The following is a 22,104-nucleotide window of genomic DNA, read 5'->3' as shown; positions in this document are numbered from 1 at the left end:
AAGAGAATAAACGAATCAATTTTGTTTTTTGTTTTTTTACAGGTGTATGATGGCAGAAACAGCTCCGCTCCATCGCTGGGCAGTTATGTTAAAGCAGATTTACAAGGCATCACAATCAACAGCACCTCCAACCACCTGTGGCTCGAGTTTTACTCCGATCATGAGGGCACGGAGCGGGGATTTGAGATCCGTTACTCCAGTGAGTGTTCTGTGCTTGAACTTCCTTCTTGTTAGACACAAAATTCAATCCTAATGAGTTCACAACTGGAGTTTGAGTACATAACTTGCTTTAACACAGGAAATCAGCAGGCCTTGGTGCTCCCCAGAAATACAGTGCCTTCAGAAAGTATTCACACCCCTTGACTTTTTCCACATTTTGTTGTGTTACTGCCTGAATTTGAGATTTTTTTTGCCATTGATCGACACATAATACCCAAAATGTCAAAGTGGAATTTTTCTTTTAGAATTTTTTTTACAAATTAAGGTGCCACATTTGACAGTGCATGTCAGAGCAGAAACTCTACCATGAAGTCCAAGGAACTGTCCATAGAATAAGGATAGAATTGTGAGGATGCATACATCTTGGAAGGGTATAATAATAATAATAATAATAATACATTTATTTTATATAGCGCTTTTCAAGAAGCCCAAAGGCGCTTTGACAGAGTACAAAAAACAAGTGCAAAAAGACAAAAATCAATAGGTAAATAATCAAAGCAAAAGGAAGGAGAAGAGATAGTCAGGGGTTAAATGCTGTGGGTTAAATGTTAAATGCAGTGTTGAACGGGTGGGTCTTGAGTGATGTTTTGAATGTGGTGAGTGAGGAGGAGTCTCTGATGGTGTGAGGTAGTGAGTTCCAGAGGGTGGGAGCAGCGATGGAGAAGGCCCTGTCCCCCCAGGATCTGAATTTGGTCCAGATGGGGGGGGGGGGGGGGTCAGGAGGTTGGTACCAGCAGAGCGGAGGTTGCAGGTGGGAGTGTGTCTGGAGAGGAGGTCAGTCAGGTCGGATGGGGCCAGGTTATGGAGGGCTTTGTAGGTCAAGAGGAGGATTTTGTACTGGATTCTCTGGGGGATGGGGAGCCAGTGAAGCTTGTAAAGGACGGGGGTGATGTGGTCACGGGTCCGGGAATGGGTGAGTAGACGGGCAGCGGAGTTCTGAATGTATTGGAGTTTATTGGTGATTATTGAGGGTGAACCATAGAGGAGGCTGTTGCAGTAGTCCAGACGGGAGGTGATGAAGGCGTGGATGAGGGTTTCTGCAGCCGTGGAGGAGAGGGATGGACGGAGACGGGCGATGTTTTTCAGGTGAAAGAAGGCTGTCTTTGTGATCTGTTTAGTGTATTTGTCGAAGGAGAGGGTTTGGTCAAAGATGATGCCAAGATTCCGGATGTGAGGGGAAGTGGATACTGGGAAACCGTCGATGTTGAGGGCAAAGTTATGGGTGGATTTGGTGAGCGTTTTTGGGCCAATGATGATTATTTCAGATTTATCATAGTTAAGTTTGAGGAAGTTGATTTGAAGCCAGGATTTTATTTCAGTGATGCAGTTTGTCAGGATAGAGTGGGTGGCAGTGGAGATGGACTTGGTGGAGATGAAAAGCTGGATGTCATCGGCGAAGCAGTGGAATTGGAGACCATGACGGCGGATTAAGTGACCAAGGGGGGACAGGTACAGGATGAAGAGGAGGGGCCAAGAACTGAACCTTGGGGGACACCTTGGGGGAGGGGAGCAGTGGGGGATTTGCAGTTATTGATGGAGATGAACTGGTGTCTGTCAGAGAGGTATGATTTGATCCAAGAGAGGGCAGTGCCGGTAATGTTAAAGGTGGTTTCAAGTCGGGTGAGGAGGATGGTGTGATTGATGGTGTCAAAGGCGGCGCTGAGGTCGAGGAGGATGAGAATATTGAGGTTGCCAGCGTCAGAGGAGAGGAGAAGGTCGTTGGTGATTTTGAGGAGAGCAGTTTCAGTACTGTGGTTGGAGCGGAATCCGGATTGGAATGTTTCATACAGGTTATTGGCAGAGAGGTGATGTTTGAGTTGAGTGGCTACAGCGCGTTTCAAAACTTTTGACAGAAAGGGTAGGTTGGAGATGGGTTTAAAGTTATTTAGGGTGTCAGGGTTGAGTCCAGGTTTTTTCAGAATGGGGGTAACAGCAGCAATTTTGAGGGATGGTGGGACGATGCCTGTAGACAGGGAGGATGTTGCAGTGATAAGTGGAGAGAGAGCAGGAAGAGAGGCCTTGACAAAGCTGGAGGGGATGGGGTCAAGAGTGCAGGTGGCAGTTTTCATTCCTATGAGGAGTTCAGAGAGGTCAGTAGGGGAGACTGGGGAGAACTGAGACAGGGGTTGGCAGGATAAGGGGGGGGCAGGTGGTTTGAGGGGGAGCGGGTGCGGTGGTGGTTAAGCTGTTGTAGATGTTGTCAATTTTGCATTGGAAGAATGAAAGGAAGGAGATGCAGTTGTCTACTGTGAATGACTGGGTGGTGGTGTTCAGGGGGCTGAGGAGTTTGTTTATTGTAGAGAAGAGTGCTTTTGGGTTTCCAGAGCCAGAGTGGATAATTTGAGAGTAGTAGGCAGAGCGGGCGCGGGAGAGGGCGTCTTTGTAGTGTTGTAGGTGGTCCTTGTAGGCCTGGGAGTGAACTGTGAGACCTGTTTTATTGCAGAGTCTTTCAAGTTGGCGAGCACGAGTTTTCATATAAATATAAATTTCTAGATTATAAAACAATTTCTAGATTGTTGAAAGTTCCCAAAAGCACAGTGAGGAATACTGTTGCAAATTAGATATTTCTGTACTTCGTTTTCAATCCATTTCAAAAAAATTCTAAAAACATGTTTTCATTTTGTTATTATGGGGTATTTTGTGTAGTATATCAGTGATAAAAAAAATCACAATTTAATCGATTTTAAATTCAGGCTGTAACACAACAAAATGTGAGAAAGTGAAGGTGTGTGAATACTTTCTGAAGGCACTGTATCAAACAAATATCAAACCGAATATTGTACTTTTGCTTTCTTCGAATATAACAAACATCAAGATCGAGAGGATGTATTGAATTGAATTGCACAGCAAGGGCAAAAAAATAATTCGGTTGTCACATCTCGGTTGCATTAAAAATGGGTTTAGGTGAAGAGATTACTTGGATTAGTTTTGTTTTTCTTGCCAAAGAACTTGGTTGATTCTGTAAATTCACACTTCACTGGCTGGAGAAAGTTATAACTTTTTGCTCCTTTTGCTTTGTTCCTTAGCCCATCGGCCATCACGTTCATTTTGTACACCGCACCTTTCCTATGCCATCTCCAGGCATTGCAAATCGTCATTGCTGGGCACCGAAGGGGGCTCGGCAGTGACGCACGCTGAAAGGGAGTACTCAGTTTTCACTCTGGTTTCTTGTTTTCTTGGTTGTCCGGACGATATCTCAGCCATCCTTTGAGCTAGGAAGCTGAAATTTCGGCACAATAGTGAGCAAGTGCTTCGTCAAAAACGGTATTTTTTGTTTTTTGATTAATCAATTAATTGAGGAATTATTTAATTATTAGCGATTAATGAAGTACTTATTTAATTAATCAAATTTCCCTTCTCTTCTGACCATTAACTCAGGCACCTTTTGAGTTAGGAAGCTGATATTTGGACATGCCAATGACCAAGTGATTTGGCTGCAAAGGCTATTTTTGATTCATTAATTAATCAATGAATCGATTAATTATTTAATTATTCGATTAATGACCAAAATGTTTTGTTTTTTTAAGTTACAGATTCTGATGAAATAGTGGTAGTTTATGTGTTCTCTGACCAAATTGATTAATAATTTAATTTTTTTATGATTAGTATTTATTTATTTTCATTATTAATCATTTATTTATTTTATTTCTCATTTGGCCAATATCTCAGGCACCTTTTGAGCTGGGAAGCTAATATTTGGACATGAGTGACCAAGTGATGTGGCTATTGTACACCGCTCCTTTCCTATGCCATCTCCAGGCATTGCAAATCGTCATTGCCGGGCACCAAAGGGGGCTCGGCAGTGACGCACGCTGAAAGAGAGTACTCAGTTTTCACTGTGGTTTCTTTCTTGTTTGTTTGTTTGTTTGTTTTCTTTCTTGTTTTCTTTCTTGTTGTACACCGCTCCTTTCCTATGCCACCTCCAGGCATTGCAAATCGTCATTGCCGGGCACCGAAGGGGGCTTGGCAGTGACGCACGCTGAAAGAGAGTACTCAGTTTTCACTCTGGTTTCTTGTTTGTTTTCTTGTTTCCTTGGTTGTCCGGACGATATCTCAGCCATCCTTTGAGCTAGGAAGCTGAAATTTCGGCACAATAGTGAGCAAGTCCTTTGTCAAAAACGGTATTTTTTGTTTTTTGATTAATCAATTAATTGAGGAGTTATTTAATTATTAGCGTTTAATTAAGTACTTATTTAATTAATTAAATTTCATTTCTCTTCTGACCATTATTAACTCAGGCACCTTTTGAGTTAGGAAGCTGATATTTGGACATGCCAATGACCAGGTGATTTGGCTGCAAAGGATATTTTTGATTTATTAATTAATCAATTAATCGATTAATTATTTAATTATTCGATTAATGACAAAAAAAATTTTTTTTTTAAAGTTACAGATTCTGATGAAATAGTGGTAGTTTATGTGTTCTCTGACCAAATTGATTACCAATTTAATTTTTTTATGATTATTATTTATTTATTTTCATTATTAATCATTTATTTATTTTCTTTCTCATTTGGCCAATATCTCAGGCACCTTTTGAGCTGGGAAGCTAATATTTGGACATAAGTGACCAAGTGATGTGGCTATCAAGGATATTTTTGATTTATTGATTAATCATTTCATCTATTAATTATTTATTGATTAATCGATTAATTATTTATTGAGTAATCAATTAATTATTTAATTTTTTATAAATGACTTATTTAATTAAATTTCTAAAAGATACATCTTCGGATGAAGCACTAGTGGTTTAGTTATGCGATTAGCCAATTGATTATGAAAATATTTTGTGATAATCTTTTATTGATTTTAATTATACAATTAATCAATCAATTAGTGTACACCTCTCCCTCCCAATGCAGCCTTAATGAGCTGCACTGCGGTATTGCCGGGCGCCGGAGGCGCCCCGGCAATGCCGCGCTGCAGCATATTTAATTATTTGGCATGGGGCGGTGTACTTTGAATGTATGTGTACTTGTTTTCTTTCTTGTTTGTTTGTCCGGACGATATCTCAGCCATCCTTTGAGCTAGGAAGCTGAAATTTCGGCACAATAGTGAGCAAGTCCTTTGTCAAAAACGGTATTTTTTTTTTTGATTAATCAATTAATTGAGGAGTTATTTAATTATTAGCGATTAATTAAGTACTTATTTAATGAATCAAATTTCCTTTCTCTTCTGACCATTAACTCAGGCACCTTTTGAGTTAGGAAGCTGATATTTGGACATGCCAATGACCAGGTGATTTGGCTGCAAAGGATATTTTTGATTTATTAATTAATCAATTAATCGATTAATGACAAAAAAAATTTTTTTTTTAAAGTTACAGATTCTGATGAAATAGTGGTAGTTTATGTGTTCTCTGACCAAATTGATTAATAATTTAATTTTTTTATGATTATTATTTATTTATTTTCATTATTAATCATTTATTTATTTTCTTTCTCATTTGGCCAATATCTCAGGCACCTTTTGAGCTGGGAAGCTAATATTTGGACATGAGTGACCAAGTGATGTGGCTATCAAGGATATTTTTGATTTATTGATTAATCGTTTCATCTATTAATTATTTATTGATTAATCGATTAATTATTTATTGAGTAATCAATTAATTATTTAATTTTTTATAAATGACTTATTTAATTAAATTTCTAAAAGATACATCTTCGGATGAAGCACTAGTGGTTTAGTTATGCGATTAGCCAATTGATTATGAAAATATTTTGTGATAATCTTTTATTGATTTTAATTATACAATTAATCAATCAATTAGTGTACATCTTTCCCTCCCAATGCAGCCTCAATGAGCTGCACTGCGGTATTGCCGGGCGCCTGAGGCGCCCCGGCAATGCCGCGCTGCAGCATATTTAATTATTTGGCATGGGGCGGTGTACTTTGAATGTATGTGTACTTGTTCTCTTTTTGTTTATTTTTACTCAACATTTCCTCCCTTTCTTCCTGACTCAAATATTTAAATTTTTAAATTGCATCCTGAATCTATGTGCCAGTTATTGAATTACCCAACTAATTAGATTATTTGCGAAATTGGTAATGATTTCTACTGTACAGCTTACATAGATACAGGAGGTGTTAGGCTTATCTATAGTGTGTACCTTGTACTTCACTTTATATGTGTGTATGTGCATATATGTGTGTGTATGTGTATATATATATATATATATATATATATATATATATATATATATATATATATATATATATATATATATATATATATGTGTGTATGGAGTGGATGACCCACTCCCCAGTGCAGTGTGTGTGTTTGTGTGTGTGTTTATATGTGTGTATGTGTATATAAGTGTGTGGGTGTGCATGTGTGTGTGTGTGTGTGTGTGTACATGTGTGTGGATGTATACATGTGCATATGTGCAGATGTGTGTGTGTGTGTGTGTGTGTGTGTGTGTGTGTGTGTGTGTGTGTGTGTGTGTGTGTGTGTGTGTGTGTGTGTGTGTGTGTGTGTGTGACCCACTCTCCCCCGTGTGTGACCCACTCTCCCCTGTGTGTGTGATGTGGCAGGGAAAGGATTTGAGCTGTTAAAGTCACATTTTACATGAGATGTAATTGTGTTTTGTGTGTCGGTTCGTCTTTTTGTGTGATTAATGTTAGCTCTTTCACGAGCCTCGATCTTGTATACAAAACAAAACAAAACAAAAAATAAAAAAATAAAAAAGTGTTATTTTATTTGAGGGAATGAATCTGGTAATTATCAGCATTCTAGATAACCTCTAACTGAAAGGATGGGGCATTTGCCATTGAGCCATCTAGTTTGGGTTTGAATCTCAGCCGAATAGAAACTGTGACCATGGGGCTTTGCAGGCCCGGTGTTGCATCTAAAGGAATGGCGTTTCCCATTAGCAACAGACAAACAAGGAATGCAGGTAACGATGAGAGGTAAGGAAGAGCACATAGGGTGGACAAGATGGATCCAAATGCAAATTTTTGGGAGGAGTGGGAGGTGGTTTAACAGGTGTAGAAAATATCATGATTTTGGATGGGGGATGTCTTGAGATGGTGGTGAACAGCTGTCATGAAGACCTGGACAGAAGAATGAGATTGAAGAGAGTATGGAAGGTGGACCCACAGTTAGGAAAAAGAGGAATAAATGAGTGGAGGTAAGCAATGGTTCTGGATTTAGGCAGTTTCACTCGGACGTGGTTGAGGCTGGACCATGTGTGTCTTGCAGATATCTGAGGGTGCAAGTCTTGACAAGGTGCCACCAGGTTTCAGAGGAGGGAGACAAGTTTGAAAGCTCATTCTTGAGATTTGACAGATGTTGTTTTCTGGCTCCCCAGAGAATAGACAAACTTGTTGCGAGTTTTGTGGTCTGAGGTTGTCTGCAGTTGGATTTGCCTTCCAGGAGGAGAATGCCAGTTGTTTTAAACCAACTGCCTCACCACAGGATTCAGAGTAACAAGAGAGGGGGATGGGTGAGATGAGTTGGGATGAATATGTGCATAAGAGAGAGAAGGTTTCTGTGGAAGAATGCCCATGCTGATTTAATATCAGTGATTGTGGATACAGGGAAACCGCTAACCGCTAAATTGCTAACTGCAATTATTAATTATTAATTATTAATTATTATTATTAATTATTATTATTAATTATTATTATTATTAATTAATTGCTAACTGCAATAACTGCAACCGCTAAAACCGCTAAATTGCTAACCCCCGCTCTAGCAGGGAAAATGGCCTTAAAATGCATGTTGTTGTTGTTGTTGTTGTTTGTGGATACAGTAGATCAGTCCTGATGTGCAAAAAATAAATAAAGCATTAAAGCGCGAAAATACGCAAAGCACGAATGAGAAGCATGTTTATGTATCAGTAAAGAGTGCTCATCTTAAAATGTGTGATGTAGTATTGTCATATTTTTGGCCCCAAATACTTTGGTTAAAATAAAAACATGGAGCAGCGACACCAAAACAACAAGGCCTAATGGCCTAGCGACTATCCAAAGTGTTTAATTTAACCAAGGGACACACCCGAGCGGATGATTTGTCCCGGAAGATTTGTTCCGTGCTTCTGGGGTAATCTTAATTACCCTGGCTAATCAAGATGTAAATTTTAACAATTTCTCTCCCAAGGGTAAGTCCAATATACTGAACCAGTCAAACGTGGTGAGATGACAAAACAAAGAACACACTAGTCAGGTTCACTATGTTAACAAATATAATTTCTTTCAAAATTTTGGGATTAGCAAACCTGTACATTTTTGGAATCTTCAGAGTATGGAGAATCCGAAAATCAATGTTGGCATTTGCACAGACACCTGCATGGCCGCCATTTTGGATTTTGAAAATGGCCGCCATAAAATACATATTTTGCGCTATCTCGGCTTCTAGTCAACCTAGAGACTTAATTAAATATGCTAATCCTATGTTTTCTGGGTCAAGGAATCCAATAAAGGTCTCAAAATAGTGCTCAGGATTATAGAAAAGCAACAAACAAAGGTAATTGAAAACCATTGTCTTTATATTTGTGATATAACTGTATTACATAATACATGATATTGCAAGTCCTTTGAAGTTATAGGTTGTTATAGGAAGTTATAGGTAGTATCAGATTGAACTATAAGTCCTATACACAGGATCTACGAGGTCTATACCGTTCAGGAATATGCTTTTACAGATCTTCATCACTGTCCTGAGTGTCATTTTCGCAAAGGTGTCTACGCAAATGTAAACATTAATTTTTGGATTCCTCATGCTCTGAATATTCCAAAAATGTATAGTTTTGCTAATCTACCAAAATTTTGAACGAAAAAACATCGTGAACCTGACTACACGTGTCTGTTCAAAAAAAAAAAAAAAATTTAGACGAGACTAACAATGATGGAATGAACAAACCATATTAATGATTGGACAACACAATAAATAACTAAGAATCAATAATTATTTCCCTCCAGTGGCCACCAACATAATCCCAACTACCATTGTAAAGATGGCATGACTTTAAAAAAGAATGTATGAAAAAAAGAAACAGCAAACACGCTTATTTATGTCTTCCTCTTCCTCTTCCTGTTTTCTCGCTCCACACACTCTTGATCATAACCGATGTCGTGCCGGGCCTGTATAGTTGATGGATGGAAACGCTTGGCTGCACAAGGTTTCTTATACCTCTGTTCCAACACAATACAAATATGGAAATTAAGTATTCATTATTGGTTCAACAAATTATTATTACAAATATTTTTTCACTTCTTTTTTTTTCGGTCGAGATTTCTTGACATATTAGAAATCTGAACTAAACTTGATGCATCCTATTGTACAGTATATTAGTTATGGAAAGGACGATTTTTTGACAAATAATGATGTGCCTTTTGTAAAAGTAATGGCTTTTGCCTTATACATGGGGATTAATGGTATTTTTTTAATACATGGTCTAAAGCTTGTAATAGAGCTGCCCCCCCCCCCCCCCCACACACACACACACACGTGGGCATACAGACGAGACAAACACTTAACACAGCCACAGAACCACGGAGAACCGCTATCACTGTCGTCACTTCCCGAGATGCTCCAGGTACCAGTGATGTCATAACAATGGCGCTGCTTTTCTCACCGCACTCAACAGGGCATTTCCGCGGGAGGAATTTCCTCCTCCCCAGGGATTCCAACCGATGGGGATTGTCCATGCTCTATCCTCTTAAATGCTGAACGTCAAGTGAGGAAGCAGCACGTATAATTCTTAGTCTTATGAATTGGCCAGAGTTTGACTTTTCCTCTCGGCCTCTAGGATTATTCTGTATTTTGCTCCATCAATTTCCCTTCTTTCCTGACAATTTCCCCCAGTTCCTGCTGATGAGAAACATCCCCATAACATGATGCTGCCACCACCATGCTTCATGGAAGGCATGTGCTGTGTTGGGTTTGCATCAAACGTAATTAGTTTTGCATATAGGCCAAAAAGTTCCGTCTTGGTTTCATCAGACCACAAAACGTCTTGCCACATGGCTTAAGAATCTCTGGCATTCGTTCTTAAACTCCTTTAATATGTAGGTTTTATTGTGCAGTACTGCACTTTCAATAATTAGTCATTGTATCGATGCATTCCATCATTCTCCTGAGTCAATGTTGCCACATACCATGTGGAGGAGGATGGACGGCAAGGGAGGGAGGTGTAAGAAATTTAGCAGGAGTAAAGTTACTTTCAGGCCACCATGTGAGGGTAATTGAACATGAAAAACAATTCAGCCAGCTTAAAGAAGTTTTATTGTTTTATGAAAGCTGGTTCACAGGTTTGTTGTGAATATGATTTCCTGTAGTGAGGGAACAAGCTGGTGAGAAGCCTTAGTCGGCATGAGCAGTTTGACAGGAGAGACTTTTTTTTCCTGTTGCTACTTTATTCTATCGAGTGTCAAACTATTGGGTGTGCGGTGCTATCGTTGGAATATTTGCAGGGTCCTTTTTTTTTTTTTTTTTTTTTGTATACAGAGTCGAGGCTCGTGAAAGAGCTAACATTTATCAAACAAACAAATCAAACAAACAAGCAAACAAAGTATATAAAAAGGGGAGCGGTCGACAAGATGGGGAGAGAAGGGGAGGAAGCACACAAACACAACATTTGAGAGCAGGGACATCGGGAGATGTTTTTGGAGGGAGAGGGCCTGGGGGGAGGCAGGATAGGTATAAAACGCAAGGACACCAAGGACTTCCAGGAAAGAAGTCAAAAGTCAACTCAAAAAAGTGGATTTGGGGTGAAATTGTACCGTCCACCAATCAGCGATGACTCCATCTACATCTCACTGTCTGATAATATGGACCAACTTCTATCTACCCATCCCAACTCTCTCTTCCTCATATGTGGTGATTTCAATTGTCACCATGCCAGTTGGCTGGGTGTGGGTACCTCTCTCACCAGCCATGGCTCTTCAGCAAAGGACTTCTGCGACTCACTGGGACTGACACAATCTGTCAATTTCCCGACCCGGATCTCAGTCAACGGAGCATCTTCTCTTCTGGATTTGGTTATGACAAACTTCCCTGAAAATGTCTGCTGCTCTTCCTCTGCTCCAATCGGCTCATCTGATCATGTGCTTGTCAAAGTGGACATCTCTCTGACCATTCTCAGAGAGCCTCCTCAGCGTCGACGAGTCTGGCATTTCACTCAGGCCAACTGGCACGGTCTTCAAGCAGCCATCAATCATCTGGACTGGTCTCCCATCTCTACCGCCTCTGACATCAACTCATCCTGGGAATTCTTTCAAAGTAAATTGCTCTCTCTCATGCACAGATTTATACCATCTCGTCTTCAGTTGTCATACCCTTCCTCCCGTCCATGGTACACGGAATCTTGTGGTGAGGCTGTTGCCCTGAAACAACTTGCTTTCGTCTCCTGGAAAGCAAATCCAACGGAAGGAAATCTCATTTCCTTTCACAAAGCCCGAAACAAGTGTGTGTCCACCCTCAGGAGAGCCAGGAAACAATATCTCACCATTCTCAAGACCGAACTCTCTTATCTGTCTCCCTCTTCCAAATCCTGGTGGCGTCTGGTCAAATCTGTTTCTGGTGTTTGTTCCCCCTCCATCCCCTCCCTCACCTCAAATGGCTTAACGGCTGACTCCGCACGTGAAAAAGCTGAATGCCTCAACTCTGTGTTTGCCTCTAAATCTTGTGTCCCAAACCCATCCCTCTCTGTACCCACCGTACCCAGTCGTACCCAGCTGCTCCTGGACTCTGTGTCCTTTCCTCCTGACAAGGTGGAAAAGTTTCTGTCAACCCTCGACTCTGATTCTGCAACTGGTCCTGACGGCATCAGCCCACGGGTCCTAAAATCATGTTCTTCTGCTCTTTCACTCCCTCTTTCTGTTCTCTTCACCCTCTCTTTTGCTCAAGGTCATCTGCCATCTGCTTGGAAATCAGCCAACATCACCGCTTTGCACAAAAAAGGTGCAAAAACAGATCCCAGCAACTACAGACCAATCAGCCTTCTCCCAATTATCAGCAAAGTCATGGAATCCATCATTGCTTCAGATATGAAATCTTTCCTCTTCTCCAATGGCTTGATCTCTGATCATCAATTTGGTTTCAGACCTGGTCACTCTACTCTGGACATGCTGCTTCTGCTTTCTCAACAATGGATGGAGGTCCTCAACGCCAAACAGGAAATTAGAGCTGTCTCCCTTGACATTTCACGTGCCTTCGATACGGTCTGGCACCCTGCTCTGCTCTCCAAACTCTCCTCCTTTGGTATCCATGGAAATCTCCACGCATGGCTGGCGGACTTCCTCTCTGGTCGTAGTCAACGTGTGGCCCTGAATGGGTTTCTCTCATCTCCTCTTCCTGTTCAGGCTGGAGTTCCCCAAGGTAGTGTTCTGGGCCCTGTGCTTTTTCTGGTCTTCATCAATGATCTCTCTGACTCTCTTGAAAATCCTCTATATCTCTTTGCTGACGACTCTACTCTCTGTCGCTCCATTCCTCATCCCTCAGATCGGCAGTCTGCAGCCTCCTCACTCTCTGCAGACCTGGACAAAATCACAGACTGGTCAAACAAGTGGAACATGTCTTTCAATCCTGACAAATCTCACACTCTTACAATGTCTCTCCGAAAGGACCGACTGGACAACCCTCCCATCTACTTTCTCAACAATCCTCTCCAAGAAGTTCTGTCGCTCAAGCTTTTGGGTCTCACTATCTGCCATGATCTTTCTTGGGAAAACCACATTTCCAAGCTGGCCTCCAAAGCCAGTCGCCGACTGGGCATCCTCCGTCGTGCGAAGTCCTTCCTTGGCACACCTGAGCTCCTCACCACATACAAGGCTTTCATCCGCAGCTCAATGGAATACTGTTCCCCCCTCTGGGCTGGTGCTCCTGCCTCACACCTTGCTCGGCTTCACGCTGTTGAGGCCAAAGCTTTCAGAATCATTGGAATCTCCTGCGATGTAGTCAACGCCGAGGGCCTTTCACTCACTCACCGCAGGCAGGTTGGTGGTCTTTCTGTCTTCTACCGACTCCTCTCCGGCCTTGCTCCCCCAGCTCTCTCTGTGCTCTGTCCCCCCAATATTCCTTCAGGTCGCACAAGATCTGCCTGCAACCCTCTTATGGTTAAACTGCCAAAGTCTAGGCTCTCTGCTCACCTTCACTCTTTCATTCCCCTTTTCTCCCGCCTCTGGAACAAACTCCCCCACTCCCTTCAATCCCACTCCTCCCTCCAGGTCTTTAAAACAGCTGTTCACCACCATCTCTTATCTTACCCCATCGAAAACCTTGATCTTTTCTACCCCCGGTAATTCACCCCAGAGTCCTTGCAGTGTTCATATGTTTTAATCCTCTCCCACCTCCCCCCCAAGTCCTCCCGATGTCCCTGCTCTCAAATGTTGTGTTTGTGTCCTTCCCCTTCTTCCCCCTCTCTTTTGTGTCCTCCCCCCTCTCTCCCCATCTTGTCTGCCGCTCCCCTTGTTTTTTGTGTTTTGTGTGTCGGTTTGTCTTTTTGTGTGATTAATGTTTGCTCTTTCACGAGTCTCGATGTTGTATACAAAAAAAAAAAAAAAAAAAAAAAAAAAAATTAGCGGGGGTAGAAAAGATCAAGGGTTTGGATTGGGGAAGATAAGAGATGGTGGTGAACAGCCGTTTTAAAGACCTGGAGGGAGGAGTGGGATTGAAGAGAGTGAGGGAGTTTGTTCCAGATGCGGGAGAAAAGAGAAATGAAGGAGTGAAGGTGAGCAGAGAGTCTTGATTTTGGCAGTTTAACCATAAGAGGGTTGCAGGCAGATCTTGTGCGACCTGCAGGAATATTTGGGGGACAGAGCCCAGAGAGAGCTGGGGGTGCAAGGCCGGAGAGGAGTCGGTAGAAGACGGAAAGACCACCAACCTGCCTGCGGTGATTAAGTGAAAGGCCCTCGGAGATAGCGTCATCGCGTGAGATTCCAATGATTCTGAACGCTTTGGTTTCAACAGCGTGAAGACGAGCTAGGTGTGAGGCAGGAGCACCAGCCCAGAGGGGAGAGCAGTACTCCATTGAGCTGCGGATGAAAGCCTTGTATGTGGTGAGGAGCTCAGGTGTGCCGAGGAAGGACTTCGCACGACGGAGGATGCCCAGTCGGCGACTGGCTTTGGAGGCCAGCTTGGAAATGTGGTTTTCCCAGCTTGGAAATGTGGTTTTCCTTACGCAATGTGTTGCACATGTTCACAATATTTTACCAAGAAAGTTTGTTGGGTCATATCGAGTGAGGAGTTTTAGAACATGGGACGTAGAGGGAGGAGTGGAGATAAGAAAATGTAGAAACAACAGGAGGCCATGTGGTCTGTCATTCCTGCGCCATTTCCATATTCCAGCATTCTTATCTGCTGCTGGTAGTGATAACCCCAAGCTCTGAATTTCTGCAGGGTAATGATGCACATTGGCCTACTCTTCAAAAATGCTACCAACCGAGCTGTTATGCTGCCCAGTAATGTGGTGCCTCAAATTCAATCCTTGTTTAGTTTGGGTGGTTTGTACAGGTGTTTCCTTCATACGACTACAACTGACTTGCTGTTGCAATATAACCAAACTGGTCAATTACAAAATGTCATATCACACAATATTTATATTGAAAATATTTAAATATAATGCTTATTTTCTACTTTAAATTGATTTCGTTATGTCCTCCTGTGCTACCTTTACAACTGCCAGGTTTCAAGCTCACCCACTGCATTGACCCTGGGGACCCACAATATGGGTTCAAAGTCAGAGATGGGGGACGTGCTGCTGGAAGCTCTGTGACTTATGGATGCAACCCAGGATATAGCCTCCAGGGACAACGGGTGCTCACCTGTCTCACAGGCTATCGTCGGACATGGGACCATCACCTGCCTTCCTGTATAGGTACGGTGAATGAATGAATGAATGAATGATCGTTTTAAGGCCATTTTTTCCCCGCTAGAGCATGGGTTAGCCTTGCGGGCCCCATGACAATCATGGTTCCCTGTTTGAGGCAATGTTTTCATGGCCGGATGCCCTTCCTGGCACCAACCTTTAGTCGCCTCTTACGATGCGCAGGGATACGGTGTACCTATTCTAAACCGGGGTACACACCGGGAAAATGGCCCACCGCAGGATACCTGAGGAAACCATTTTGCTCTCTTCGCCATGCCTCAGATCTATGCATTCAACACTGCGGCTGGTCATCTATTTCGCCAATTATTACTTGCAAAATCGAAGATTTTTCAAGTACATTGGTTGGTCTTGTGCATTATTACTTGCAAAATCGAAGATTTTTCAAGTATATTGGTCGGTTGCGTTTGTGGTTCTGTCTGTCTGTCTGTTTGTTTGTCTGCTTGTTTGTCTGTTTGTTTGTCTGTTTGTATGTCTGTTTGTCACCGGCCTACAGGTCACAATTCTAAACCGATCATCACGAAACTTCACCAAGTTGTATAGGTCGTCCCAATTGAGAAGCCTATTGATTTTTGAGGTCAAAGGTCATCTGGAGGTCAAATTTCTAAAGGTACGTGTATAGGTACGGTGAATCACGCCAAACATTTCAAGCTCTTGCACCATGTAGTAATATATTTATTAACTATGTTTTGTGGTTGGGGGACAGAGGGGAGATAAAATAGAAGGTCAAAATTAAGAATGGAGGAAGAGTAGGGTAGAGGGGAGTTGGGAAAGCAAGGAATTTTAAGATATTAATATCTTGGGATTTGACATAAAGGCCATTGATTGCTCTTTGGCCCAAAATGCCATCAGTATATTTTTGGCAAATTAGGAAAACTTATTGTAAGCGAATTGTACATATTCTAGTGACATGGGGTCACCATCTTAGATCATCCTCTCTAAACATATGCCTTTACTTTATTTGGTATATGACTAGCAACTACCACCCGTCACTTTGCTGATGGGAATACTAAGAGAGGGGGGGAGGTGGGATAAAAAGGGGTGGAGAAAGAGAGGGGGAGGGAGAGAGAGGAGGGGCAGGGGCCAAAAAGGAGGTGAGAGAGAGAGGAGGGGCAGGGGCCAGAAAGGAGGTGAGAGAGAGGAGGGGGGGACAGATCAGATCGGAGCAGATCAGAATATAATGAAAGCAGATCGCACAAAAAGGTAAAAAATGCGATCTCATGTAAAAAAATAAAATTTCACAACATTTTTAGCGAGCGGACCGGATGACACCGAGGAACCACATGACACCTGTGGCCCACCGCAGGCTTGTGGACCCTGAACTTTGTACTTTGATCCATCAGCCAGTTATTGCATTGAATGACACCAATGCACCACACGATACCACGAGGCCCACTGCAGGAGTGTGAGGCCTGAACTTTGTACTTTGGTCCATAAAGATTTTTAGACAAAAGATAATAGGATTAATTTTTGGTTGTGTTTTGCAGAGGGATAGTGCGTGCCACCTATGGGTTATTTTGCCCGGGAAATAACACTGTCCGTAGTGCGCGGTAGAGCAGGTGACTGGACTGTGTACGTAGTGCCTCATCGTTCACTTCACCTTACCAGGTCGCTCACTTTGTACTGTCATGTCATAAAAAGGTGTCTGTGAACACCGTGGAGCTGCACTACAGGGCTCTCTCAAAATACTGCTCGTCGCTAGCAAATCCTACCAGTCGCTTCGCTGATGGGAATACCAAGGGAGGGGGGGAGTGTGGAGGGGGTGGGAGTGAGAAGGAGGGGGGGGTGGTGGTGGGGGTGGAGCGAGGAGGGGAGTGTATAGTCACCACAATCACTGAGTTTGAAGTTTTATTACTTGGAACTTCCTCATCATGAGTTGTCAGTAAACAGCTATCTCAGTATTCTGGTGCAATTTGTGTCACTGACAGTAAATATTGCGTTTTTAACCATGTTTGGGGAAATTAAATAATTTGATGGCACCTCTAACTTATCACGTGTTGTGTTCAAATCTGCACCCCGAGGAACAAATTCATTATTATGGCCAAAAGAGGTCACGGTCTCGATGTTTATCCTCATCACCGTGTAATGAATATGGTGTGTGGTCAGTTCCCAAGTTTCTTGCAGAGCGCTCGCCAAGTGGCTAAAGCACTCAATCAAGCACTCCATTCAAAACTGTTTATGAGGAACGGCTGGCTTGACAAGTGGTCAAAGTTAGCTATCTGCTTGGTAACTGAACACACCCGTGGACATCTCGACAGCGACAGCATTTTGTATGTATGTACATGCAAAATTCCGACAAATTGACTTTTTTAAAGCAGTGAAGCCGCTTCAATATTTGGCTATGTCCTTCCTTCCATCCTTCCATCTGTCTGTCAAAAATGAAAAAGAACCTCTTCAACCCACCTTGATTAATCCAAAAGGGTTCTAAAGTGTAGTTATGTGGGGTTATGAAGGGTAATTCCAAGGGGTTCTAAAGGGTAATTCTAAAGGGTTTTGTTCATTTCTAGGCTTTGCCTATTTCATATACAAACAAAAGTGTTTTTATTTATTTATAAAAGAAGACTATTTTCTTTCCTCTGCAAGCAGCAGGATAATTTATATGCATGGATCCCTTTAATAGTTTAATCGGTAAGGACTTGAACCAATCCTCGATGAAAACCATCCCCAACAGAACTCAATACGATCTAACCACCACTCTTAACACCTCTGGTAAATAGAACTAGCTTGTTCTCAAAAAGTCAGGCTTTAATATGGAATTTTATTATTTTACAACTCGGTGTGTTACCTTTTGGTAATATGAATCCTGAGCTGCAAATCTTCCTACACACACACATACACATTACACACATGCACACATACACACATATACATACATATATATATATATATACATATACATGCACATATACATGCACATACACATACACACACACACACATATATATATATATATATATATATATATATATATATATATATATATATATATATATATATATATATATATATTGTTACGGACACGACTTTGATGTTATGCTGGGCCGAGCGGAATGGCCGCCGTGTTCGCACAAGTTACCCGATTACACTCGAACGTTGGCCGAATCGCGCTATGCTAAATCAATGAAGGAAAAGGACACAACGGCTGGGATTAAGGCAACGACACAAGGGGTACGGTTCTCAAGACCTCCGGAGGAGGTTATAATATTGCGGAAGGTTAGATTACAGGGATGAGAGGGACAGCATAGAAAGATAGGCACTTAATTACGGTCTTATAGTAGCCCCGACAGACGACAGATAAACAGGACAAAACTGACTCACACGGGGATTGATGGCAAGGAAAGCGGGTAGTCGATGGCTCAAGGTGCACCTTGGCTCAGGGGCAAAATCGACCCGGTCCGGTCCAAAGATGCGGGGAGGTCGCTCAGCGCTCGGAGGTCGCGACTTGTCTTTCCAAGCTGGGGGCGCATCTGACGTCACGTCCGGTAGGCTGCGTATATCCGGCGGGGAGTGACACGCCCTCGGCTCGTTAGCTCCGCCCCAGATGGAATCGGCCCGCCGCTTCTCACTGGCTGTGGGGGGTTACCGGGCTCCGCCCCTGACGAGGAGCTGACAGCCAGCCCCTTCGTGGTAACCCCGTGGAGCGCATGGGTAATGGCGGCTAACCAAGCCGGAGTGAGGACGCACACTCCCCGCGCCGCGCCGCGCCGCCCCCCTCTGTTGTTGTAGTTGTTGTTGTAGTTGTTGTTGTTGTTGTTGTTGTTGTTGTTTTATGGGGAAGATGGGAGGAGGTATGGGGAGGTCCTAAACTCACTACTGGTGCCATACAATCACATTCTGGTGCAACGAAGAGTCAGAATTAATGGAAACGAGTCCTTAACTGACATAGACTAAGAATAACTAGCAAGATGTCCGAAAGTTGTCTACGTGAGATGCGGTGGACCTGGGCACGACATTTAATGGGGGAAAAAGGGGAAGGTCGGTTCTACAGAGTGTTATTTACAGGCAATGGGACTAGGGAATGGGGGATTGGGGATAGCTGGGGAGTATTGGGGAAATAGGGGAATATTTACAAGCGGATATGGAGGCCAAATGCCATATCCGCAACAATATATATATATGTACGTAACTATCGGCTGCTGACTAGCGCTTCGCTGTGGCACCACTACCTGTGCTGCCTGCGATCTCAGCTGACTGCACAGCCCTCTATTACTATCGCTGCAGAGATCGTATTTGTTTTTCTTGGATGAACCGGAAATACTTATGACGTAGTTCAGATTTTCCCCTTTGACCTCGTCTTCCAACCTTTATTTTCCGACTTCGAGAAGTAGGTGAATTTATTGCTGCAAGTTTGGGTTGTCAAAACCATTCACTGATTTTGACGAAGTTAAGTTTATATCGTTCTGTAACCAATTTATTCTGTTAGTTTATGTATTTATCCACATCTAGGTTTATTATTTAGTTAATTTGAGCACCGAAACCTTCTGTTTGACCATAATAATAAAAACGTGTCGTGGATGGAAATTCCAAAATATGTCGTCGCGGTGTATCGTGCACTCACAGCTCATGCATCTCATGCATGTCATGACATGCATGCAATCACACGTTTGTGTTGTTAATTAATTGTTTGTTATCAGTCAGTACATACCGTGTGGGATATTGGCTTGAAGGAGAGAACTATGAAGACAACGCTGAGGATTACGATGTTTCAAAATATGCTCTTGCAGCTGATCTCATCTGTGGAGATCTAACCTTGTCATAATTATGTATAAAGTGAATATTGATGTGATTGGTTAGAAATATTCTTTTCTAAGGGATCATTCCAAAATTATTTTAAGTGGGGTGCATTTTTACATGCAAATGTTCAATGAAGGAAGCTACAGATATCATATTGTTCTGTATATATTGACATGGTAATTAATTAATTAATTCGTTAATAATTAATTAAATTATTAATTAATTAATTTCACATCACTTTTGTTGCCCTTGTATGCTTTCAAATGCTTTTTATTTCATTGAGATATGTCTAAAAACAAAGAAGTTACAGCATTTTAATGTGCATTTTTCAAGAAAAAGCAGACAAAAGGTCACACATTTTTCCTTTGTTTCCATTGATTACAAAGGACCAAAATTGCACGTAATTGGTAAATGTCAAATTGCTTTCACTCTCTTAATATTAGACCTAGGACAATGATCTGGGTATCATTGCAATGGTATTTTCATGCTCTTTCCAATGGGACCAGTTGCAAAGGAGTTCCTTGTTTTTGAATTTTTTTGTTACATACCATATATATACACAAATAATTAAGTTAAGCACCCCCCCCGTTTTTTTACAACCTCGCACATTACAAGTTTGTTGTCGTCAAAACAGTGTAATATACCCATGATATTGCTATATTTTCTGGAGAAGTGATATTATGGTCACATAAAAACATAACAATCATGCCGTTTTCAATATTTTATTCTGAATAATTTAAGGTGAAATTTTTTGGGAATTTTAGGCATATTTTCACCTCAATTTAAGTATGGAGCTATAGGTCCATCACGGACAGTGTGGATGACGTTTATGTTTTCTAACGTACAGTCATTGTTCTGAGAAGACCTCTAGCGATCTTTGCGTCAATAACGTGTGTAGGACCCACGTGATCGGATCACTGACTCAACCCTACGTCTCATAGACCCTGTAAGCCGTCGTATGCGTTGCTGTGGCAGGTTGAACCCCCTCGAGCACGTTTGGGACATGTTGGGACGACAAATTGCGAGGATGGTCCCTCCAATAGCCAATCTGGATGAATTGGAACGTGCATTACATCGGGAATGGAACAACCTGCCACAGCAACGCATACGACGGCTTACAGGGTCTATGAGACGTAGGGTTGAGTCAGTGATCCGATCACGTATATACATACATATGCATAAATACACATACACATATACATATGTATTCCTGTTTTGCTGTTATGAGTTTCCTGATGTTTGAAAAACAAAAGTTTCAACATTCATGGTTTTCTCCTGAGTTACTGAGTGAGTGACCGGGTGAGTCATTGGCATGACATCCAATGACGTCCATCAAACATGACAACGCCATTTTTGTGCACCTTCCATGCAATGTTTTGCAGTATTTTGACAGATGCTTCCTGATACAGTGCGCTTTTATGTATTTATTGTGACTGCAATCGTTTGTGTGGCAGGCTGGTGTCATCTTGGTCAAAATTGTTTTATGCTTCCTGCTCTCATTCACTGGATATTGTTTTTTTTTTCATGAGGTTCTCCTGGGGCTAAGCCGCCCCACTATTAGGACTAATATTCCATTGGATTTAGCATTCAGTTTCAAACAATACATGCAAATTAGGTTGATCATGTGATTGTACCATGTGATGCCTGAAAATCGACAAACTGCAGGACAGCCTTGACAATTCTCTTTCCTGCAACTCCTATCCCTAAAATATTCCAACACTTTTTGATTTTCTGTAAACGCTTAATTTGGTTTCCGGCAATGCCGTAGTGTGGGGGATTTTGATGGTACATGCTCATGGTATATTATTTATCCTTGATGCTTGAATTAATATTTATTTTCATTTATTTTCAATATTTTCATGCATCGCTACATATTATACAAACACGATTTCTTGCAGTTGTATATAATGTTGCGTGCTCGCAAAGCATTCAGAATGGCGTCGCCTCTTCTCTAAAAATCCGTGGAATATCCAGTTGCACCGTCAATCATTGTCATAAGGGCTTATATATCCACTGGGCATTGGCAGAATGTTCCCAAAGTGCAACAACTATTTTGAAGGCAAAGGAAGAATGAATGTATTTTCTATGGCCGTACAGGCAGCCGCGATGTTAATGGAACGGTCCTAAGGCCCAATTGTGATTTTCTTTCTGTGCCAGCATTCAGAGGCCAATGCGGCGATGAAACTGAAACGTGTATTTCAAAGCGAAATGGTTACATGGAAAGTTGATATCACAAATGCAAGGAAAAAATGCTTATTTGGTGTCGGGGTCTGCGCACAAATGAAATATTGTGGTTTGTTCACAAAAGTTAATACTTCTTAAT

The 22,104-nt window shown here is 41.9% G+C and overlaps 1 protein-coding gene across 1 annotated transcript in view; it reads left to right on the top strand.

Moving 5' to 3' along the window:
* LOC137436088 (CUB and sushi domain-containing protein 3-like) overlaps positions 1-22,104 on the top strand; it is a 1,358,203-nt gene that overhangs the window by 792,890 nt on the left and 543,209 nt on the right. The window contains exons 23-24 of the mRNA XM_078786463.1: positions 43-199; positions 14,847-15,038. Coding sequence (XP_078642589.1) covers positions 43-199; positions 14,847-15,038 — 349 coding nt within the window. The remainder of the gene's footprint in view (positions 1-42; positions 200-14,846; positions 15,039-22,104) is intronic.

This window comes from Myxine glutinosa, chromosome 11 (genome assembly GCF_964187855.1).
Source record: "Myxine glutinosa chromosome 11, kmMyxGlut1.1, whole genome shotgun sequence".
In the NCBI taxonomy this organism is placed as follows: domain Eukaryota; kingdom Metazoa; phylum Chordata; class Myxini; order Myxiniformes; family Myxinidae; genus Myxine; species Myxine glutinosa.
This window is presented reverse-complemented; position numbering and strand designations above follow the sequence as displayed.